Here is a 26,199-nt window from a genome sequence, read left to right on the forward strand (position 1 = left end):
AATTCGTTTCTTCTTCTCTCCGCCAACACGCTTCTAGCCTACGTGTTGAAGTGCACACTCGTCGCGCTGCGCAATTCAAGCGTTCATCAAACAGAACAGCAAGTTGGCCTGATTGTTGGACTGATCCAAGTCACTGTGACTCAGCAACTCCCGAACGCAGTTTTTTTGTGACGTAAGCGGAAAGCGGGACCCCAGCGCGCGCTAAGCATGTACTTGCTGTGAAGGGGAAGTGGCGGTCGACTACTACGTTGAACAAGATTGAATAGAAAGAGAAGGGCAGAGGTCAAAGGTCATGGCACATACAAGTGGTATTGTGCTGTGTTATGGCTTTGGTGTTGTTGTTTTTTAACAACCGACGCATATGGATCTGGTTTCTTTACATCAAAAACAAGATTATGGATTTTACTGTGCGATTGGAGGTGAAGGATTATTTTCAGTTTAGGTAAACTATTTATTAGTGTGATACTTTGTAATTACTTTTGTATCTAGACTCTATGAATATTTAGAAATCTAGATCTAGACCTATATTCTATATACGATTCTAGATCAAGATTTTTTTCATTATTTCAGCATTTAACGTCAGCCTTTTCGCTGTGATTGAAGTTATTTATTACATACTTTCCTTCTAAACAAAATCTAAAGATAATTGCGACTATACTACCATTTTTTGTATGGTTTTTACAATAAGTAAATGTTTTAAAAAATATCTGGATTTAGATCTAGAATCCATAATCAGATCTATATCTTTTATTTATGTGACTATGTGACTACACACTTAGTCGGTTAGAGCTTGTCTAGATCTCTGCTATTAATAGCTTTAACCTACCTATTGTCAAACCGTAATAAGCATAGTCAACATGACATGTATTAGATCTATTTGAATATGTGGTTTTTGAAAGGCTTTATTATAGTATATTTAAACCCTATAGATCTATATGCCTACTTATTATTCTAGATTTCTAGATCTTTAACTAGTAGCCTTAATAATAATAATTTTTTTTTAATAACTCAGAAACTCTAATCTAGATCTAAATGCTTGGTTAAATGTGACATCGAATACTCCGCATAATTTCCTTACCCCACTGTTGTCTGATTCCCCCACTTTCACGTCTAGAGGTAAATCTTTCACGTTCTTCACTAAATAGCATCCTTCTTTTATTTTTTTTTCATTGCTTTCATTCTTATTTTGTTCCCTTTTTGAAGAACTTTTTAGCCTAGACCACATTTACTTGAACTGTCTAAATTGCTGAAAGCGCTGTTTAAGACTGAGAAGAGTTGGTTTGAGTAGATGTACAGTTAGTAGAGTACAGAACTAGACCTGTTGATCTATATCGAGCTTAATCAGGTCAAAACATGTGGTCCACACGTATTTAAAATATAGATCTAGGAAAAGTCTACATCCTTTGAGATTCCTTAAAATCTTGGAATCAAGACTAGTAAAATTTTACACTGTAACGTTACAGTTAAGGTAAGCAGCAATCACGAAGAAATAAATGTCTCAACCAATTTTCTTTGGGAAACACAGTTCAAGGTTTATGCTGGGAATTAAACGACATTGTTAAACAGACTAGACAAACTATTAACGTCATCCCTCCCATAGAACAAACCATCATCTCAGAGCAGCTACCTACCCTACTGTAGAACAAACCATCATCTCAGTACAGCTACCTACCCTACTGTAGAACAAACCATCATCTCAGAGCAGCTATCTACCCTACTGTAGAACAAACCATCATCTCAGTACAGCTACCTACCCTACTCTAGAACAAACCATCATCTCAGTACAGCTACCTACCCTACTGTAGAACAAACCATCATCTCAGAACAGCTACCTACCCTACTGTAGAACAAACCATCATCTCAGAATAGCTACCTACCCTACTGCTGCCTCTACTCTACGAGGAATATGGCAGCGGGCAGGGTATGAACTCGGGACCATCGAACGACAGTCCACCGCGCATACTGCAAGACCAAGCAGCCACCCTTAGCAGCAAAAAGCAGGATACAAGTAGTATAAGAAGTGGACTCTTGATTAAATATGATTGAACCACATTAGAACTAATTAATAGAGCCTGAAAATTAATACAAATCACTGTAGAAACACTTCAAATTACGTGTAATGTATTTCTTTAATCACCTTATGTTCAGATAAAATCTGATAGGGTTGAATCGCTTACAGATGGGACTGGATCGGATCAAATCGGAAAAAACTAAATTGACCAGAATTGGGATTGATTCCGGGGTCGCTATAAAAAATCCAAAGGCTCAAAATCCCCAGTCTTCACCGGGATTCAAACTCGAGACCTCTTATCTTGCTTTACCTTGAATGGAAAAAAAGGTTGAATATTACAAGAGACATTAAAAAAAACAATAAAAAAACATGTAAATTATGTTTCACTAAAATTTAGCAGTCAGTAAGCCACACGATCGTTTGAAAACTAAAACTGACCAAATAAGGTTTTAAAGAGACTCTAAAAAGGATAAAAAAAACTAGACAAAGTAAACTAAATATTTAAAAACTAGACTTTTCATTTATTTGATGAAACAATGCCAGTAAATTAAAGGTTGTAAAATCACTTTGTAATGTAACATTCTAGGACAAAGTAATTTTTGACAGTAATCCATCATTCACAGATTATACGTGGAACTACCAACACGGCATTGCCTTTAGATTGTAGGTCCCTACTTTGTTTTGAACAAAATAGACACTCTATTTTCTCTTTTATCCACTCTTTATTGACCATCGAAACGTACTTTTAACCTTACTAATAATAGCATTCAGATCGAGAATGCTAAAGAAAAAAAATCCACAGATCTTGAGAAGCTCTTAGAAACAGGATTATTTTGAAAAGTCTTGCATTTACACATTATTTTTATGTGTATGAGTTAGTATTTAAACCACAAGAATGAAAGGATTTTATGCCAGTACAGTAAACAAAACAGAGTAGAAACCGGACATTTTCACAATTAAGGCCGATGCCTCCCGGACGGAGAGCACGACTTCGAAGAGGACATATCCTCGTTTGGCCGGACGTCTGGCAATCATAAATATAAGCTTTGATTTTTTTTTTAAATTGCGAGAGCGAGCATTTCAGACAACTGTGACGACAGCATCTGAAAAAAAAAAAACATTCCGTGGTTTGGTTTCTTAGATTTTGTTTGCATGGTTATTGTCTTTGAATTTGGTGTTGGTATAAGTGTACACTAGTTGAACATGTCTTTTTAATTTTAGGACTCTTCGTAACAACACATTTGAGGATGCGCTTCTGACGTGTGTTCTTTCACATCACACTAGCACGCTGTCCTCTGCTCTGGCTAGCACATTAACTAACCTTTATTAATGACCAGTGGCGTAGCTAGAGTGGGGGAAGCAGGGGGGGGGAATTTGAAAATCCCCCGGGTCCCCGTTTGAGGGAGGCCCCAAATGAGTGTTTTTTATATTAAATGTTACGCAAAATGCAGGGCCCCCAAAGAGGTCAAGCCCCCTCCCGGGCCCCCAAATGATGGTAAATTCCTAGCTACGTCCCTGTCAATGACAAATGATGGTTAGCGCCAAAGCAAAGGCAAACTATACGGGACGGGAATGTCTCTTCAACATTGGATTGTACGAGATTAACCACAGTCGTTCTACGACTGAAGGAGGCCAACATACATCTTTACATTTAGGGGAGATTATTTCGATGATATTAACCAAAGTTTGAGCAAGGATTTTACCCATCCTTCCTATCACCTGAGTCTTTCATACTTCCTGGAGGCAGAGTATTAGTTTTGATTGGCTTGTGCCGTGACGTTTGTTTGACCAACTCCGTACACCCTATGGGCTCACCCTTTCATTCAACTGAACAATTAAAACGTCTTCTTGCTATTTAAGTGGTGACACGTAAAGTCTTTCTAGAATCTAGACCCATCTATATAAGTGTTGACACGTAAAGTCTTTCTAGAACAGCGGTTCTCAACCTTTTATGCTCGGCGACCCCTTTTTACATTCCCCTACTCTGCCGCGACCCCCACCCCAAACACACACATACAGCAATTGAAGAGTAGACAATAACAATCCATATTTTCGATGGTCTTAGGCGACCCCTGGCTAATCGTCAATCGACCCCCAAGGGGGTCGCGAATCATAGGTTGATAACCCCTGTTCTAGAATCTAGACCCATCGTATATGCACAGATCAATATTCAACTTTTTTCAATCATTCTAGACAACTTACTTATATAGTTTGAACAAATCGTTCTTTAGAGAAAAAAAAAAGTCAACAAAAACTTTTCTAAATGGTTCATGTGAATATAAAAATTGTTTGGAAAGTGTTTCTGTTCTATTACTTACGAACAATACTTTAACGCAACAAAAATATTTGAACTATAACTTACTACTTATATGTGGAATTTCAATTGATCTGTTCTAGAAGAAATTAAAGTTTATACTGATATAAAGAAGTAGTGGGTTTTATGTTTATTGGCTCATGCCATCTTCGGAGGCTCGGTGGCAGAATGGAAAGCGCTTGGTTTCCGAACCAGACGGTTCCGGCTTCGATTCTTGGTGAACACTGTGATTTTTAATTTAATTTTAATTGGTACCTGACATTAAAATGTTTGTAAAATGTTTTACATGTTTCGGATGTTCCTTCAGAGTTGAAGATAATTACTTCCTAGTCCAAACCCCCCGCAGGACAACGGGGGATGGGAGCGGGCAGGGTTTGAACCCTGGACCATCGATAAATCTGAACGACAGTCCAGCGCGCAAACCGCAAGATTATTTTCTCCTTTATTTGTTTGTTCAATCAGGAGCCTTGGTGGCTGAATGGCAAAGCGCTTGGCTTCCGAACCGATAGGTCTCAAATTCGAATCTCGGTGGTGAAGGTTGGGATTTTAAATATCGAGATTTTCAGTACGCCCCTGAGTCCACCCAACTCTAGTGGGTAACTTACATTAGTTGGGGAAACGTAGGCCTAAAGGCAGTTGGTCGTTGTGCTGGCCACATGACACTCGTTGGCTCTAGAAACAGATGACTTTTACATCAATCTGCCCTATAGATCACAAAGTTTATAGAGGGTACATTACTTTCACTTGTTCAAACCTTTGTTGGATCCAGTCACATGGAAGAGAGGCGAATTTTGGTGTTTGGGTAAACTCGAACTAGCAAATGTACAGACCTGGCTTTCCCCCTTCAGAGATGTCACTTTAGCTCTTTTTGCTCAGGAATAAGATCGCCCCTCAAGGCGCTCAATTTATTTAAAACTTTTTGAGCTTTTACGCAAAAGTTGGCTTATGTATTTTAAAATCAAATATGGAGGCCGATTTACAGTAAATAAATTCAGTTACTATGGCTACCAGTGAGCTATTCAGGGCAACCCTACTACAGTAAGAACATTTTAATAGACTGTTCGTTTATACACTAACATTTAACATTCCTATTATGTATACAATTATCATTATCATTAACTGTAATCTGCCCTTAACAGTTTTTCTTTGTTGACAGTGTCATGGTAAGTCTAGGTCTCTGTCCATCCAGGTGTACGTCTGTGCCAAATCTACCAGCACACCTGATAACCCGAAACAACTATGTCATCAGTCCATGCCTTAGCGTGAGTCAGCAACAAATTTTGACGTAGATTTGAATTTGTATATACTCCTGCGACTAGGTTCGTTCGAACTATTTCCAGGATATAAAGTTGTCGGTATTTTTATAAAATCGATCCTACATTCTACCGTAGAACACCTAGGTCACTCTGACTTGGCATCTTTTGGGGTGTTTCTTCCATACGGGATGCAAATGTTCACCAGACGACGTGTATCTGTGTTCATTGTACTTTCACGAAATTTTTCAAAACCATAATGGTGACCAGTGGCCAGCGTGGGGAACTTTGTTGGGAGTATAGTGTAAGTTTTGCTTAAAGTAGGCCTATACAGATATATAGATATATATGTCAGAGTTGAAGCTATAAAGTGGAGGCTTATTGTTTTGTTATTAGCGTAGTAGTAACTATTTATAACTACTTGTCATACAACTACGTCTTTGATTGAATGACGTATGCACATCAATAATGACATGACGTATGCACATCAATAATGACATGACGTATGCACATCAATAATGACATGACGTATGCACATCAATAATGACATGACGTATGCACATCAATAATGACATGACGTATGCACATCAATAATGACATGACGTATGCACATCAATAATGACATGACGTATGCACATCAACAGCCAGTCAATTCACACTAGCACTATATTAGTAGAATTATTTCCTTGAGCAGAACAGTAACATGGTATAGGTGAGCTGATTAGATCAGGCCAGTTCTTTGATCTAGTTTTGAAATACAAACATTTAATCTCCGTATCCGAAAGCCAAATACACATTTTGCACCGTCACGCTAAGGAGAGGTATAAAGGAAAGGGGAACTAAATACTGGTTCTCATCTTGATTAATGTGTAGGACACACAGAAAATAGGGAAGTTATACTGTAAGTAAACACGAAACTAAGGCATTGCTTCCTGGTGGTTTTTTTTTAAACTATTTATTACATTAATATAAACAAGTGCCATGTTTATCCTCATTGGACACTATCATCAAGCGCTTGCTCCCTTCACATTGGTGGATTCAGCGTGGCACTAATTTAATCGGTAATTTGATACATTTGAGAGAGAGAAAGATAATAGATTATAATAGGTAGATTAGATAGATAGATAGATAGATAGATAGATAGATAGATAGATAGATAGATAGATAGATAGATAGATAGATAGATAGATAGATAGATAGATAGATAGATAGATAGATAGATAGATGATAGATAGATAGATAGATTAGTCAGTATTCCCCAAACTATGTTCCGCGGAACCACGGTGTTCCGCGAGGCCTGAATATGTGTTCCACGAATGACTGGAATAATTAACTAGTAGGCTACCACGTGAATTAATCTCTCTAATAAAAAAAAATAAAGTGTTCCGCTAATTACTCAGAATGTGCGAAATGTTCCGGTAAGAAAAACGTTTTGAAACACTGGATTCGTTCATTAAAAAGCTTTTTTTTCTCCATCATTTGTACAATGGAGCAGAAGGAAGCTATATTCACGAACTGATTTGGGCAGAAGTGGGTGAGATAATCTCCAATAAAACATGCTACAAGAAAAGATTTTAATCAGTAGTTAGTTATTCAAATAGGTCAATGGATTTATCTTCGTGATTTACAGTTAAACATTCACCGTAGTATGTCATTCGTACTGGTTTATTTCGATCCCTCTACTGACTTCTAAATTCTGACCCTACGAGAACTAAGTCATGAGTATGATTTCTCGGTAAATGGAATTACCTACACAGAATAGTTATGACTGTGCTAAATAGCTTATGGAGAAGCCTACGTTCCTTTTTCAGTTAAATAAGTAATAATAGTAATGAAGCTAATCTTAAGCCTATAAGGATAATCTTAATGCTTCTCAAATGAAAGTTATCCAATTTCATCCCGAAAATACTGTATAGTGTACACGTCTTAAATCCCTTGGCCACGCCTTGGTGGTTTTGTAAGTTTATAAGTAAGTTTATAATCTAAAGGCTACATGATCTGTTTCATGCAAAACATATTTCACTGATCCTCGTCTCATAAAGCATGTCGAAATGATTTCAATATCCTCTAAGTTTAGTAAGTCTGTTGGCAAAAGAAATGTCTCTGTTTGGCTGTTTTGGTTCTTGTATTATGCTCCTTCGTCGCTGACAGGTTTACTGAGTTTAAATAGGGGCCTAAGCCTTGAATTATGGAGTACATTTCGACAAAAAAGCCATCGTGTGACTATGTCACTTAGACTTAAGAGTTACAGTCGTAAAATTGGAATCTCTGTAGTACATTTCACCATGCCAGAAAGCCATCGTGTGACTAGGACTGTAGAGCTACAGTCGTAAAACTTGAGTCACTTGTTAGCCTACTAGCGTTGTTACTATTATAGTTCATGTTCTCAGTGTTCTTACCGCCACATTAATAGCTTCAATGTGTCAGACACTAGAGAACTAGGTCGACACTTGTTTTGTGTCTTCTTAAACTTCATTCTTGTTATTTTTGATTTTCATTTACCGAAATTAAACGCAAGCTGTCTTTATAAAACGAGGTCAACTGGTATCTAACGTGTCACACTCCAGCTTCTAACTAGCTCTTTTGTCAAAAGTTCAAAATAGTGCAGATTCCCGCCACATCTGCGTCATGATTATGGAATTCCGGAATTCCTCCAAGAAAAGATGGCCACATAACCTTACCTCATGCTTGAAAGAAATCGATGCTGGCAACTATTTAGCCTCGTTTCATTCTTTATTTCAATGTTAGTGCCTAGTATTTTAGATGTGTTATTTCTCTGTTATTTCTCAGTAGTTCAACATTGATTTTATTATTCTGTTGACTTGGTAGCTGGCCCCGTTATTTTGATCAACTCAATAGCACCATGTTATTGATAAATGCACTTTACATATCAGCGATGTCACGCATACCAATACTATGATACATTTAGCTCCCTATCAGCCCACAGACTGCAATCTATATAGTCAGATCCGCGACTGGTTCGATGTGTCGTTGTGTGTACTTCAGTTTTCTGCCAAGTCATAGTTCGTGCCCTCTATTGAGCTCCTATCTCGTCACTGTTGGCCAACTTTTCAAAGAATTAAGTGAATGTCTTTTTTAAATCCTGTATTAACGGCGGCCTCGGAGAAATACGGGGTCGTAGGTGTGGAAATGTCGGATCGAATATCGGTATATGGAAACTGGAAATCCCAATTATAGCTGAACTATCTATATGAAAAAAAAATCTTTATATATATATATATATATATATATATATATATATATATATAGTGTTTATTCTATTTTATTTTCGTTTGATATGTTATTTATTTATTTATTTCATGAGAATTAATACTAGTATTGTTTTTGTTTCTTTTGATAGTTTCTTCTTTTTTTTTTTTTAACTCTTCAGAATATAAGCATGATAGAAAGAAACAGTTTAAAAAAAATATGGTTAGATTTCAAAGACGATGTTTCATTTGTGACATTCTCAATGTATTAAGATAAGATGACATTCTCAATGAATTAAGATAAGACAATTTTACTGGTCCAAACGAATGGCAATTCCGTTTGACTACAATAGACGATCTCAGCATTACTGAAACAATAATGATACAGGTGCGAATACAAACAACGTAAAAAAGTTACACACATACACACACCCTCACACACACACACACAACCAGCGCTTGATGAACTGCGCTTCTCTATATATTTCTTGACGACTAATGACATTGAAACACCGTGACTGAAACTGAAATATAGACGTTTTAAAATTGGAGAGGAGTCGACCACTTCGTCCAGATCTGATGTAACAGTGGTTTAGTGGGTGCAAATTATCTTATAAGCATTTTATGCATTTGGAAATGCATATTTACATGAGGAGGTTCTTCAAGAGATGATAGATGGATGTTAGATTTGATAGACGATAGACGGTTTAAGAGACGACAAACGAGTGCACCCTCGACACATTCCCGTGTTTCTGTTTGTCTGAATGGAAAGTTGACATATTTGCTTTTAAATCCATTTTAATCTTCAACATAAAACTGAACAGGATATAAGATCTAGCTGTAGTATTGGATATCATGTTATTTTTGTTTTCATGCTCTAGTTATTTCTAGTGATCTCCCTTTTAGTTTCTTAAAGTTCATCATTGTATGCATTGTCACGATTGTGCATTCGGTTTGTTCTACAACTTCATTGAACAAATATTTTTTTGTTTTCAAGCCGACTAAGTTTTCCTCTCTCGTGTTTTGACAGTCGTAAGGTCTTTTGTGACAACATACAGATATCGTAAGGTCTTTTGTTACAACATACAGATATCGTAAGGTCTTTTTGTTACAACATACAGATATCGTAAGGTCTTTTGTGACAACATACAGATATCGTAAGGTCTTTTGTTACAACATACAGATATCGTAAGGGTTTTTTGTTACAACATACAGATATCGTAAGGTCTTTTTGTTACAACATACAGATATCGTAAGGTCTTTTGTTACAACATACAGATATCGTAAGATCTTTTTGTTACAACATACAGATATCGTAAGGTCTTTTGTTACAACATACAGATATCGTAAGGTCTTTTGTGACAACATACAGATATCGTAAAGTCTTTTGTGACAACATACATGTATCGTAAAGTCTTTTTTGAAAACATACAGATATCGTAAAGTCTTTTGTTACAACATACAGATATCGTAAGGTCTTTTGTGACAACATACATGTATCGTAAAGTCTTTTTTGACAACATACACATATCGTAAAGTCTTTTGTTACAACATACAGATATCGTAAGGTCTTTTTGTTACTACATACAGATATCGTAAGGTCTTTTGTTACAACATACAGATATCGTAAGGTCTTTTTGTTACAACATACAGATATCGTAAGGTCTTTTGTTACAACATACAGATATCGTAAGGTCTTTTGTGACAACATACAGATGTCGTAAAGTCTTTTGTGACAACATACAGGTATCGTAAGGTCTTTTGTTACAACATACAGATCTATCACTTTCTACACAAAGTGTACCCCCAGGTTTCTTTAATATCTCCCAGATCTAATAACATACATCTGTAAAATTCATTACCTCATAGGTTTTTGTCGTACCCTTTAGTTTTCTTGAAATATATATGTCAGGGCTATTTCGGGACTCGTCTGCTGTGGTGTAAATGATCGATCTTGTGTGTGATCAGTGGAAAGTCGCGGTCGTCATACCCAACAACTGCACTGACGTGTTGAAAAAAAAAGTTTGTTTATTTTATTGTTTATTCTTCTATCCAGTGGTTCCCACCAGCCAATCGCGGCGTCACTTTCAGTCGTCAGTGGTCTGGCTTGGCTTCGCTTGATGAACTATAGACATTTTTTTTAATGTGTACTTTCAGTTTACCGAAACGTAATATATATATATATATATATATACCAACATGGCTTTAGGAAATATAGATCATGTGAAACACAACTAATAGGACTAATTGATGATTTTTCAAAAGGTTTAGATAATAGTGAACAAATAGATGCTATCTTACTAGATTTTTCTAAGGCTTTTGACAAAGTTCACCACCATAGTTTGCTTAAAAAATTAAAATATTTTGGCATTAATGGTCCACTGCATCAGTGGATTAAAGACTTTCTGATAGGGAGAGAACAAACTGTAATAATAAATGGCTCTAAATCAACACCGATAACAGTAAACTCAGGTGTACCTCAAGGTACAGTCTTGGGTCCACTACTATTTTTAATTTACATAAATGATTTACCAAATTGCATTAGTTCAGGAACAAAAGTCAGATTATTTGCAGACGATTGCATAATATATAGAACAATAAAAACAACACAAGACACAGATATTTTACAAAGAGAATTAGATGAATTACAGAAATGGGAATCAAATTGGAGCATGTCTTTCCACCCAGAAAAATGTCAGTTGTTAAGAGTAACAAAAAAACTAAAACAAATTAATTCCACTTATCTTATTCATGGCAAACCAGTATCACAGACTAAAAACGCAAAATACCTAGGTGTTATAATAAATGAAAAACTATCATGGAATCCACATATTGATGAAACTACAAAAAAATCAAACAAAGCATTAGGATTTATTAAAAGAAATTTCTATAAATCAAATAAGAACATAAAACTAAAATGTTATTTAACCTTGGTTAGGCCAATAATAGAATATGCATCCTCCGTTTGGGACCCCTCAACTCAAGAAAACATTAAGAAACTGGAACAGACACAAAATAGAGCAGTGCGATTCATAACAAACGAATATTCACATTTGACTAGAGTAACACCTTTAGTAAAATCACTAAATTTAGAAAGCCTTCAGGACAGAAGGCTCAAAAGTAAAGTAGCAATCATACATAAAACACTGAACCATAATCTTCAAATACAAAAACAAAATTTAATAAAATACTCTGAAAGACACAAAGATAAAGGCACATTCCTCGTCCCATATGCTAGGACAAATTTGTACAAATACTCCTTCTTCCCTAGTGCTATTAGAGCATGGAATGGGTTGCCTGAGCTAGCCAGGAAAACCAGTGACTTGGCAGAATTTAAGTCATTGGTTAATATGCATGGCTAAATGCATGACGCGTAGGACGTAATCATCTTCTTTTTTGAAGTAACGTCTGTATTATATAAGATAAGATATATATATATATATATATATATATATATATATATATATATATATATCAAATTACTGTCGTTACTCATAAAGAGAAGATAATTACGTTCTACTCATATTCATGTGGGAAGCGTGGTCGCTTGAACTTGGCTTGGCTTGGCTACCTAGAAGGGAGAAAGGGGCTCGAGGTTCGACACCCGACTCGGGCAGAGTTGCGTTTACTGAGCGCCTAAAGGCAGCACGGAAAACCAACTCCTAGATACCCCCTCCCCCCCAATGGTCCACAAATGAGATTGAACCAAAAGCGCTCTGAGCATGCTATAAGCATGAAAGTAGCGCTATATAAAAGCTATAATAATAATAATAATAATGGGGAATCTTCTCATGCATGTTAATCAATGACTTAAGCTCTGCTAAATTGTTGGTTTTCCTGGCTGATTCAGGCAACCCATTCCGTCCTCTAATGACACTAAAGAAGAAGGAGCACTTGTACGACTTTTCCCTACCATATGGAATAGCACTTATACGACATTGTCCTAGCATAAGGAATAAGAAATGTGCCTTTATCTTTGTGTCTTTCGGAGTATTTTATTAGGTTTTGTTTTTGTCTTTTATATTTGATATGTAAATTTTGTAAACGACTTTTTAATGATTTCTAAATCTAGCCAGTTTAATAGCAACGCGAGAGACATGGTGTAACTACATGCTTTTACAATCAAAACTTATTAGTTTAGAAAGACTAATAAATATAACTTCTTGTCGAAAAAACATATTACTTAAATTATTATTTAAATTATTATAATACTTATAAAGTCAACATTAGAACTTAGAACTATCCTAAGATGATGGTATCGCTGCATTAAGATTATAAATGAATACGGCGTTTCACTACATTGTGTTATTACAAACAAATGAATGGTAACAATCAATAAATATTATCATTTCTAGACAACACATTTTTAGTTACATAACACGTAGAACATGTCCACCATTAAAAAGATGTCAGTTTAAGAGTTAATGGCAAATGACCACAGTCCTGGTTGTTATGTGATTGTATTGAAAGGAGTAAATCTAGAAGTAGAATCTGTGTTGTCTTAGTTTGAATCTCAATTAGTCTTCGCTTAAACAAGCCGCTGGTCCGGCAAATTCACAAATCTACTCTTGGATTAGCGCAATTTAGCGGAGTTAATTAAAAAGAAAAAAAAAAGTAGACTTCCGGTGTACTAAATATATGTAATGACACTGTCGTGACTAAGGATTTTTAAAGCATGAATGAAGTTATGTTTACTTTGTACTTTTGTTTACTTTTATGAATGAAATGTGTGCTTGAATGCACGAGGAAAGTGCTAGCAGTCGTTGGAATGAATGAGAAGGGGACAATCTCCGTGTGTGCTTAAAGGTAGGTGAGAGTTCAAGGTCCATGGATAGAGACTTGTTAGAAATTGAAGGTCAAAGCAATATTAAATCATTTGCGCATGTACACTTGTTGTTTTTTTTTTCTTGCCTTCATTTTGTTTGAGACTATCTTAACATCAAAACATGTCTAGATATCTTAGTATCGTACATATCAAGATCAAAGTAAGGTGTATGTATGACCTATGTATGACCTATGTATGGTCTTCACAGAAATCAATATGCACATGCATATATATATATATATATATATATATAGTGCCGACTTCACTATCGTATCTTACTTGAAAGAATATTTTAGTCCTTGTAAGAGCATTTCACTTATTTTTATGCAAAACACCACCACCATGTTTTTAAAGTGAACTACGTGTATACATAACAAAGATCTACTGCTGCAGTAGCAAACTCAAATCGAAACATACACTATAATATAGTATATGGCAGCGATTCCCAAACTTTTTCCCTAGCGGAACACTTCGCACATTCTGAGTATTTAGTGGAATATCTTGCTTATTTCTAGAGAAATCAAATTTCGAGGTGGTCTACTAGTTAATTATTCCAGTAGTTCGTTGAACACCTATTCAGGTCTTGCGGAACACCAGGGTTCCGCGGAACATAGTTTGGGAAACACTGCTATATAGATATATGTATACATATTGTATGTTCGTACGTATAAACCAATTTAAATACAGGATTAGAAAGCTGTTAGTGTTATTCAGCAGTTGTTGGACGTGTAGTACTACCCAATCAAGCTGGGAGCACGACGCAGGGTCCACATACGAGAACTTCCCATGTTGTCTTGCTTTGTTCCGATTTACAAACTATAGAAATGTACACAACTTTAAAATCTCTGAATTATTGTGTCACTGTCTTTAGAGAAGACATTTTTAGTGGCCCCCGAAAGGGGAAAAGACGCAATTAGTTTGTGTGGCCTGTCTGTCCGTCCGTCCGTCCGTCCCGTTTACATCTCAGAAACTAGAAGAGAAAATGAAAAGCATTTTGTAAAATGGGGTACAATCGTAATCACACATTGCGTTTTTTTCAGAAGCCCGAAAGTATCCGTGATACCAACATCTTACATAAAAGACGGTTGGTGAAACGGACAGACAGACGACACATAGACAGAAGCAGCATTGTCTACGGGTGGGGGGGGGGGCGCTAAAAATGTGTCGGAATTATTTCCAAATCCGTGTCAAATTTCAAATAGTCGGACGACCATGTGAAAAGAAAAAAATGCTTAGTCATAATGGTAAAGTGTTATGACGAGCTATAAACCGAGTGCGTGTGTGTGTGTGTGTTCCTGTGCTAGTACTTATCAGCTGTTGGTGTTTTATTTTTCACTGAGGCGGCTAGTAAGTGCTTCTATCTTCGCATTTTACTATCTGTAAGTAACAATGTTGTAATGTGAACATCAGATATCTAATTTAATTTGTTTTCATTAATATTGAAAGGCTAGTCTCATCTCTGTGACTTAGACAAATATAGAAGATAGTTGCTTCTCTCTTCTTTCTATAACTCAACGTAGTCAAATAATGCACAAACAACTGAACAACGAAACACTGACTGTAGAACTACTTTGGTGAATTGTACAAATTAGGAAACTTGTTTGGAATAGCTCCTAGAAACGTGTAGTACCTAGGACGCTGGACCTCGGTCACATGTACGGGCCAGTCTCGTAAGACCAACCCAACCCTCGTCGCCACTTCCTTTATACCAATATGTGACCGTTGCACCTTGTTTGACATCATATAACATTCTCAAGGCGCCTCTCTTACCTAGTAAAATTTTACTCATCTCCGCCTCCCAATAATTTTAGCTTGTAAAAAACCACTTTCGTTTTGTGAACTATGAACATTACAAATAATATTAATTTGATTTATTGAATGATTTAAAAAACACAATGTAGGCTCAAGGCGTTTTATAAATATAACAGAGCTAAAAGATATTTATTTACTTTTTGAACTGGTATTATGTAGATTAAGAACTAGATCTTAATATACTTCGTGAAAAATAAAACTTTTTTTTTCTATCACCTCTTATCCATATAGACCGAACATAATCAGCATGATGAGACCTTGACTAAACTAGATGCTTAACAAAGGTGGGCTTAAAATAAAGTCCGGGCGTTTAACATTTAAAAGTTTATTCACTTGCCAGGATGGCGATTCACCGATATACATTTCTGTCATATTCATTTAATCCTAGACTACTTTTAATTAATGAAGTGAAATATTGCCCATGAAACTCTACCCTTTCTTTTTCCCCTACTGTGTCTATCTTATCTTATCTTATCTTATAGGCCAATAATACAGACGTTACATAGGCCAATAATACATACGTTACTTCAAAAAAGAAGACGATTACGTCCTACGCGTCATGCATTTGGTCATGCATATTAACCACTGACCTAAATTCAGCTAAGTCACTGTTTTTGTTGGCTAGCTCAGGCAACCCATTCCATGCTCTAATAGCGCTAAGGAAGAAGGAGCACTTGTACACATTTGTCCTAGCATATGGGACGAGGAATGTGCCTTACTTCTACCTGTACTAACACTACAGATCTAGCATTTAGTCAGGACCTCTTGCAAGTTGTAGATCTATTCACAAGTTACCCACCACACTCACCAGTGATCGTGCGTTACGAGGAGCACTTTGACATTTCTTTAATCACTTTTTTTCCGATTTCCATTTGTCCACTTTTCTAGTTTCCCCGGCTTGAAGAATAAATGTATAAGGGCACATACCTATATATTATTTAGTATTTTATCTTCTTTTCTTGAGGGAACATGGTAATTTTTAAAGATATCTAATCTTATATAATAGAAGATCTAGCTCTGTGAGTAAGGTTTATACCAGGGCAGGATTGACCTATAGGCAACAGAAGGATTAGCTTAAGGCCCCTAAGAAATATTTAGCACTGACATGTAATATCTGGTCCCCAAAAGGGCCCTTTACCTCAAATAGCTTAGGACCTTTTGCAGCTTGTTGTACAGCCTACTCTCTCAAAAGGCTGTTATTATTAGGGTCAGTGATTTTATCCGTGTTGTACTTTAAAGAACGCTTAATTCTGAATTACGTGTGTGTCTATGTTCTATGGCGTTGCACATTTCATGGGGCCATTGTTAATCTGAATGATAGATAAAACGTTTTAAAGCGACATCTATTCCAGTCACTTACGTTCGTGGTAAATGTGTCCTCCCCCCCCCCCCCCCCGCTTTTCTGTTGAGTCATCCTAGTACGACAGCGTCACTAATTTGTTTATAAGGCCTTGATATTGAGGACTTGAATCACTTTGTTAATTTTTTTTTTTTGAAAAATATTTTAGCGATAATAAGAAGAGCTATATCCAGAAAAGCGTTCCGCCATACACACCCTGACTTAATGTTGTTCATATTTCTCCATCATAATCGTATTATTTTTTTATTTTTTTTTTTTTTTTGCTGTTCCACACGCTTTGATCTTTACACTTTCGACTTTTTATTTCTTTGTGTCCCAATTGACAATTGCTGATGCTCTTTTGATTCTTGTTTAAAGTTTCCATTTTTGACATAGTTTTCCTAGAGATCTCTGGCTTAGAGAAAAGTACAAAGTACTGGAGCACTTCAGAATTACAATGTATCTTTAGTTGTAGAAAAGTTTTGAATCGCAGAAGCACTTGAGATAAGAAGCAATGCAATCTCAGCCATTGAAATTGTAAAAACTAATCTATTTTTTTGTTGATGTCAAAGTGTAACAATAATTTTGAAGTAGGCCGATATGCCAAATAGGCTCTTGTTTTTCACATTGCCTGCTCGAAATGTTATCTTTTAGAAACGTTCTTCCTTTTTCTACTTAACATTTTTTAAACCAAATTTCTTATTGTGTTTGTTGAAACAAAAATAGTTTAAAGTCAAATGTATTGTTTTATATAGATCTAGGCCCTGGCAGGATTACCTGTCAAAGAACTTGACTTACTTGTGACATAAGCAAAATTATATAGAATATAGAGGATATCTTTATGTTAGACAGTTAGATCGTCTGTATAGCATAAGATATATTATATAGGGTATCCATTTTACTAAACGTTTATGCTGTGTATTACTTTAATAATTATATTGTTTTCGTTACGACCATAACAGTCTTCATATTACCAAGTTACCTGTATCCCATCATTGGTGTGTAGACAATAAAACTGTACACCCTTTACCCACGGGCCACTCCCGTTTTTTAATTAATTTAATTTTTAGGCAGATCTAGGTACAGGAATGATGTGATCTTTTTAGCTGAGAATTAAACACAATTATATGCATGCACGTTCATACTTATTTTTAAATCAAAACATTCTGGTACTTAAAGTTGAATAGCTAACTTTTTTTTATCTTAGCAACCTATGGATGCTTACTATTTTAGTGGCGCGCGCAGAGTGGAATAACTGCAATTTGTCTTTGTATAGTCTTATGTAACTAGATAGGATAATGAAAATCTGATATCATGATATAGATCTTACGATATTTTCATTCAATTAATACTTTTTTTTCTTTTCTGAAATGGAATAATTCAAGTTTCAAAATTAAATCTGCAAGCATTTTTTTTTCATTAAATATACACCATCTTGACAACTATTCATTATTAATAGTAAAAAACGGGGAAGACTATATTAAAAAGTTGTTGAGTTTTCAGTATATTTTTAAAACAATTATACAAACTTTTTTTTTTCTAAAATAATGTTATAAAAATATTACTAAATTAAGTATTTTATTTCATACAAAATAAAAAATAAATACAAAATAAAAATAAAATGTTTTCTTTTGCTTAAAAGAGAAAGAATTCATTTAGTTATGTTATTATTTTTATTATTAATTTATGTTATTTTTTAAAGTATTAAGTTGAATAACATCAAAAAAATTATTAAGTAGTGTTTTATACCAAGCAATGGAGATGCAATACATGATATACATTCATATTTAAACAAAGGGAAATGTTTCTTGAGGCCTTGAAAACATTTTACAAAGAAATTAAATCGATTAGATAATCAACTCTTTAATAACAATAACCAGTACTCTCAATTTAACTATGTCTTTATAACTTTCAGTTCAATGAATACATATGAGTATAAACAATGTAATAATAATAACATTAATAAATCTTTGTATCCTGTGGTATCAATAGTATCAGCAACACATTTGAAACTTACACCTCTATTCTATTTGTTTTGGCAAAGATAGGGCTATGGTAGGTGATAGTTTGCAGTTCATAGTTTCTGCTATTCATACTGAAAATATTGAAACCTGCCTTTTTACCTGCCTGATTTGGACACTTCGGGGGCTGATTTTGAGTTTGTGTTTCCACACAAACTGTCTTTGTAACTTTGTTCATTCTCTTTGTTTGTCTAGATCTACTTACATTTGAAATTACAAAAAGCATGTAGATTTAAGTGTTTTGTGCCATTTAACCTGGCAAATTTCAATAACACAAAATTCTTTCTTTCTTTATTTTTAGTAAATAATATGGATCTACACAAGTGGCAGTTACTTAAAACACAAGATAAAAGATTGTATGCTGAGAATGGCATCCAATTACCAGCCTTTACAAGTTTGGAGTACAACCTCATCACAAACACAGTCTAGGCAGCAACAGCAGCACCAACAACAAGGTTTCAGTCCCTTTGACCACTTCTGGTCCACCTTGAATCCTATACACCAGGTTCCCAAGTATGGGCCAATGGGCAGCAAAGAATGGGAAGAAGTGCTCCAGATGGAGACAGAGAGGGCGTCTCAGAGACATTTCCCTCTCTCTGCCTACATGATGAGGTCCCAGGTAGCAGAGAGCTCTCAAGATGGGAGTATGCGGTTCAAGATATCAAAATATCCAGAAGAAGCCTTTACCTCCATAAACCAGTTCCGTCAGGATGATGCCCTATGTGATATCACACTTATCATCAAAGGAGAGCGCATCAGGGCCCACAAACTAATCTTGGCAGCCTGTAGTAATTACTTCCGGGGCATGTTCATGAATGGAATGAGAGAGGCCAATTCTGATGAAGTAGAACTCCTGGAGCCTAGCCTAACTCCTGAGATTTTAAGGATCTTAGTAGATTTTGCATACACATATGAAATTTTGGTCACACAGATGAACGTTCAATCTCTTCTTGTTTCAGCAATATTTTTAGAAATGCAACGAGTGGTTGAGGTGTGTTCACTGTTCATGGAGCAGCAATTAGATCCCAGCAACTGTATAGGATTTTATTATTTCGCATCTATGCATGGCTGCTTAGACTTGGAAATAAAAGCCAAAAAATATATTCAGGAACATTTTTGTGAAGTGATAAAGTACGATGAATTCGTAACACTAGATGCAAGAGAAATGGTTCAAATAGTCCAACAAGATGAACTTAATGTCAGGTGAGCTATACAGTGTTACTTTACATTACAATAGAATAAAGAAAATGAAACAACGTTTGGTTATAACCATAAGTTCACAATATAATTATAATAATTAACAAATTGTCAGACAACAACTTAAATTCTTCCAATTACATATATTATATTTATTCCAGTTTCTCTCTAGAAGGATATTGTTACAGTTTTACTATAATTGAGTGTGTTGAATGTTATGCCATACTAGTTGTAAAACATATTTCTGTCTTGTCAAGTTAACATTATTATTCTTGTAATATACTAAAATACTCCTCTAATAAATGCAAACCTTTTGCCATATTTAAAATTTTGTTAAAAATATGATTAGCAAAATAATTAATAACCTTCAGCTTGGAGCCTCTAATTTTAAAATTCCAATCTTTTAATGTAATTAAAAATAATGGACATTGAAAAAAATGACGTAGAATATACACAGCTTTTTTTTTTTACTCGTGTCTGTTGAGATATACTTAGTATTTAATTGTTTATATAAGTAAGTACACTCTACTGCAGCTCTGTCTAAGCATATTTTATATGTTAACAAAAGTGGTCACTAACATAAATGATGATGTATCCTAATCTAATAGGCTATTGTGACATTGGAGTGATTAGTATCTATGGAGCATCTAAAACAAAATATTCTCCTCTAATTCATTTACACTGTTTCTCACTAAGTAAAAATTCAATTTTGGTTGCTAATTACCTCCCCTAAATTATGAAGTCTTCATACTATAGGCATAAAGAATGAAATGTGTAGAAAAAAAACACATTTTCTTTCATTTAATTATATAATAACCATGAATCTTCATGCACCAAAAAGAAAATGTATTCTATTTACCATTTTCTCTGATTTCTATATCTATTCTCTGACACCCAAGTAATAGAAATCTAAGGCCAAAAAAATCTCTTTAATAAGTAATCTATGTTGGTTTTTTTTTTTTTTTTATAGATGTGAGTCAGAAGTGTTCCAAGCTGTGGTTAGATGGGTGGAGCATGATACTGAAAATAGACTTTCACAGTTAGAAGATTTATTAGAAAGAGTTAGACTTTCTAGCCTTGCTCCTTGCTTTATCGAGGACCAATTAGAACGCTGCTACATCATTAAAAAATTACCAGGTTGTATACAGCTTTTACTTGACCGCTTACGAAGGTTAAAGCAGCACCAACATTGCTTGGAAAAGCCAAGAAAACCTTGCAAACCTCTAGTCATTTATGTAGTAGGAGGGTTCTACAGAAAATTGATGGACTCCTTGAAGCGTTTAGAATGCTACAATCCATGCAGCAAGGAATGGACTCGTCTTTCAGACCCACCTACACCAAGGTGCGGTGCTGGAGTTACCTCTCTCCAAGGAAGTGTGTTCGTTTTAGGTGGAAGTGTTAAAATGCGCAATGGTAATGTGGATTTAGCTTCTATGGAAATGTATGATCCACAAGAAAATATGTGGCATACAAAGAGCCCCATGGCTGTGCCAAGGAACAGGGTCGGAGTAGGAGTTCTGGATAATATGATCTATGCAATTGGTGGTTCCACTGGAGGAGAGCAGCATAGGTCTACTGAAAGGTTAGTTATTAAGTTTAGTATTCATAAATTGTAATAATTAACAAACTTGATATTTCATAGCAATACCAGAGAAGTAGCGTAAACCAAAACTACTATCGGTAAAATAAGTATAACACAAGTATCACTGATCATACCAAAATTTAGACTCCAGAATTTTGTGCTAGCATTTGCATTAGAAAGGGTTTAAGTCTTGAAAATCATTATAATTAATTGCATTGATGTACCAGGGGAGACAGGAGCGTCCCACATTTGATTGGGGAGCATAGAGGCAACAAAATGGGTATCTAAACACTACATAAATACCATGTTATATTTTTGTTCACTGCTTGTTTATTAGCTTGGTTTACTTTATATGCAAGTTCTGTATTGCTGTTTACTGGGGATTTTTCTTATGCAAATATAGATTTGGTTCTCCATTTGTTGGTGAGGGAATGCCAACTGGTTTTGCTGCTCCAAGTACCTGTCACCCTTGGTATGCCAATGATGTAGGCATTTAAATTTCAAAGACTTACCAATAACAAAATAAATTTTGCATAATAGTTTTAATCCATGTGCAACATATTAAAATATAACATAAAGTTAAAAATGTTACACTTATGTCACAATTCATTGTTATATCTTTTAAAATTTCACTTTTTTTAGACTCCCATGTAAATAGTGCTCCATGTTTTTATTTACTTATACTCAATGTATATAAGTGTGGGAAGCGTGGTCGAGAGGCTAAGTGCGCTTGAACTTGGCTTGTCTTGGCTACCTAGAAGGGGGCTCGAGGTTCGACACCCAACTCGGGCAGAGTTGCGTTTACTGAGCGCCTAAAGGCAGCACGGAAAACCAACTCCTAGATACCCCCTCACCCCCACCGGTCCACAAATGAGATTGGACCAAAGTGCTCTGAGCATGCTATAAGCATGAAAGTAGCGCTATATAAAAGCTATAATAATAATAAAAATAATTTTAAAAAAAATATACCATGTGTGTTTGAATAGTGAGCTTATTCTGCTTGACTTTTATTGTCTAGTGTTTATATTATTATTATAGGGCTTTTAAAATTAACCATATCAGTATACCCTATAATTGGTCACATAGTTTCCTTTTGATACTTGCTTGACACCTTTCTGGCAATTCTGTTGGGAAGGTTGTGAGTCTGCTGACTTGAGATGATGTTATTTGTAGTCACGAGTTCTTGTTATTACATAAGATATTTACAACTTCAACAGATTAATATAAATCAAGTAATATAAGGGACTCTTCAGAAATAAAACATTTAATGAAATAAGAAGGGCACAAGTCCACTGTCATCAAATCTAGAAAAAAAAAACGTCCTTTCCTAAGCACTGCTACATAGGTCCCCTTCGTCCATTTGTCTGTCTCTAAGCTATTTCCGTTCTAAGATTTTGTTGTACTGATGTGGCACTAAGGAAATTCTTGATAAGTCCCAACTTCTAGGCTTCTTACTATTGAGTCATTGCAGTTTGTTCTAAAGCTTTGATTATTTATTAGCATTTTATTATGTTACAGGTATAATCCTAGTACTGATAGCTGGGAACCAATAGCACCAATGAATACCGTGCGGACATCAGCAGGAGTGGCAGTGGTCAACAGACTATTGTATGCTGTGGGTGGATTCGATGGCAAGATACGCTTGCAGTCTGTAGAGTGCTATCACCCAGAGGAAAACTTTTGGCAGGAAGTGGAGCCATTGCAGACACCAAGAAGTGGTGCTGGTAAGTGTCATGTCACATTTAGTAACTAATATTCTGAAACCAATTACTGAAAAATTATTACTGAAAGACTATTATTATTTGTTCGTCTCCTTACCCATACTGACATAATATTAGTTTGGGATATCAGTCTTCCCTGCAATGTATGCAGAAATAATCACAAACTAAGTCTGTAAATAGTACATTACTTTCTAACTTTATTTTGATGTCATACAGAAGAAACAGATTGAAAGCCTGTGTAGAAACTGTTATGATACCAATTGTTATATTTGATTATTGTGAAGTTAAAAATATTTCAACTATTTTTTTGTCGCACATCTTTGTAAAGCAGTTAGACATAATAGTGTGCATATGTTGTTTTTTTAATTCATTAATGTAGATATTATTACATGTTTCAATTTCACTAGGTGTTGCTGTCATGGATGGCTACATCTATGCAGTTGGGGGATATGATGGACAAAATCAGCTGATGTCTGTTGAACGTTATGACCCAAGAAAAAATTCATGGGAATATGTGTCTCCATTGAACAAAGCCCGCAGTGGTATTGGGGTCGCTGTAATAAACAACAAGCTTTTTGCTCTTGGTTAGTCCAACCTATTTACTTTTTACGTTATCTGTTTTTGAATCTGATCATATTCTGAATTTAAACTTTGAGAAAAATATTAGCTTGTGTAAATCACTCTTTTTTTAAATGCATTTTAAAAATATGGCTGGGATGTGATTCTGTGCTTTAACTTAAAATAAAGTTCTCAGAGTTCTTAAATTCTAAGTTGCTGTAAGTAGATCTTATAGTTGCTATGTAAAGACACAATAAAACATTATCTAATTCAATCATGATTCTTATTTTGTTCAACTGATCCACATCTTAAACCATACACTTTATGTCTCTGTTTAGGTGGTTTTGATGGCGGTGATTTCTTATCATGTGTTGAGATCTACGACCCTTCCACTGACACATGGTCATGTTGTGAGACTCGTATGCTGTGTGAAAGGAGTGGTCACGGGGTAGCTGTGGAAAGAAAACCAAGTATCAGTTGATCCTAAATGTTGCCACTTTTTGTTATCCAACTTGTTGTTACTCTGTTTTTATATCCATGCTTTCAGGTTGTGCTTTTCAATGTGTACATTTTATTGACAAAGTCAGTAATGACCATACTTAGTGTCAATACAGGCTCAATAGTAGTCCTAGATTTATCAATTTAATAATACCTCATGTGCAACACATTAAGAACTAATTGATTTAGACTTCATCTTAAGTATTTCAATTGTATATATATTTTTTTTTACCTTTCAAGCATAATAATATAGTACTGGGAAATGCATACAAAAAATCTTTCAAGAAAATGTAAATTAAACAACAGTTAGCAATACAGAGTTATGTATATTTTTCTCTAAACATTCCCTCAAGTACCTAAGCAAACTGTAAAATGATATAATGCAATATCATGTAGTTAAACACTTTTTGATATTCTGTAACATTATATACGGCTGCATTGTATATATTGTATAACAGTTACTAGACCTATAGAATTAAAGTTTGTTAAAATAGAGAAAAATTTTTACAGCAAAAGTGCTGTAAGTTGACATGCAGTAACACATGTACGGGAAGCTCAAAATTGGAACCAGTGAAATCTGCCCTTGTGGAGTATCACCAGAAAATGCCGACCACGTCCTCCAAAACTGCTCTCTTTACCAAGAGGCCCGTTTAAGACATTGGCCCCAAATCACCCCAATAGAAAGAAAACTATATGGAGAGCTCCCTGATTTGGAAACCACTGCACAGTTCATCTCATGTATTGGTCTAGTCATATGAGCACTCCAACATAACAATGAGAATGAAGATGAAGAAGACATGCAGTAACAGTACGTCCTCTCTGCTCCCCCCTTCTTCATCCTGGAAGATGACATGAAGGCCACCCAGTAGACTTGGTAGGACTTTGGAACATCTTTAAATCACTATTTAAATCCCTGGTCTCTTCCATGTATAGAGATATCTCTATTAATGGGCAGGTACTCTAGTACAAATGCTTTATTAAATCACAAAAAAAATGATTACATTTTTGTCAAAATTCACTTTCCAAACTTTCTAATTATTATACAATTTTTTGTAAGTTTTATTTCTATAAAAAAATGTGTGCAGATTTTAAAATGTAATTATTTTTTTTACTATTTTGATGGCCCAGTCTGATACATATTTGCTCTCTAAACTTATTTGCTTCTATTTCTCTAAATCTCATATGGCCTATGGAGTTATTATATGTCTCCATTATAGATATATCTGTAAAGTAAAGCAACAGAGCTTTAATTAAGCACCCCCTTACTTATCAATCTTAAAAACAGAATTAGAAGATGCAATATCGATGTTATGTGAAGTCAGTTTAAAAGTGTGTCATTGTCCATTCTTGTTAATCTACTGTTGTTGTTTTTTAAACAGCTTAAGTCCTGCACAACTCAAACCTTGTTCTTATTTGTTTCAACTCAATGCTCTAGTTGTAACAATCTTTTTGAAAGCATTTTTGGCCAGTACAGTGTTCTCTATTTTACATTTAGAGAATGGTAGCTCCTTGATGAAGTGAGTCAGACCATTAGATATTGGTAGACTCCAGATGGTGTTGGTGACAGAAACATTTTATTGAGCTCTGACACCACAGTTTGTACACATAGGCATATGATATTTTAGTTTGAATAGCACCACCAGTAGATTATCATCCAGTCTAATGACACTGACTTATATAAAAACATGTATTTTATTAGTGTAGGGAAAGACAGACGTCCTTTGCTTTGCCAGGGCCATAATATGCAGTATCATTTTTCAATAGTTTCAATTAATTGTCATTAATTTATCAATGTCTTCATAATTTTGTAGTGTCTTAAAGAAGTAATACATTTGAAAAAATGTTTAATATGTATAATA

At 35.1% G+C, this 26,199-nt stretch overlaps 1 protein-coding gene across 6 annotated transcripts; it reads left to right on the forward strand.

The window, feature by feature from the left end:
* The first annotated feature begins 265 nt into the window (after positions 1-265).
* Positions 266-26,199, forward strand: LOC106063973 (kelch-like ECH-associated protein 1B). 6 transcript variants are annotated; one of them, XM_013222464.2, is made up of 6 exons: positions 266-442; positions 19,086-19,987; positions 20,952-21,563; positions 23,082-23,287; positions 23,692-23,868; positions 24,181-26,199. In XM_013222464.2, the coding sequence occupies exons 2-6, from the start codon at positions 19,143-19,145 to the stop codon at positions 24,321-24,323; spliced, it is 1,983 nt and encodes a 660-aa protein (XP_013077918.2). In that variant the 5' UTR covers positions 266-442; positions 19,086-19,142; the 3' UTR covers positions 24,324-26,199. The 6 variants fall into 6 exon arrangements, with proteins under 6 accessions (XP_013077918.2, XP_055886033.1, XP_055886032.1 ...); XM_056030058.1 differs by having other exon boundaries at positions 267-419; XM_056030057.1 differs by lacking the exon at positions 266-442 and adding an exon at positions 5,702-5,882.

Source organism: Biomphalaria glabrata, chromosome 5, assembly GCF_947242115.1.
Source record: "Biomphalaria glabrata chromosome 5, xgBioGlab47.1, whole genome shotgun sequence".
In the NCBI taxonomy this organism is placed as follows: Eukaryota; Metazoa; Mollusca; class Gastropoda; family Planorbidae; genus Biomphalaria; species Biomphalaria glabrata.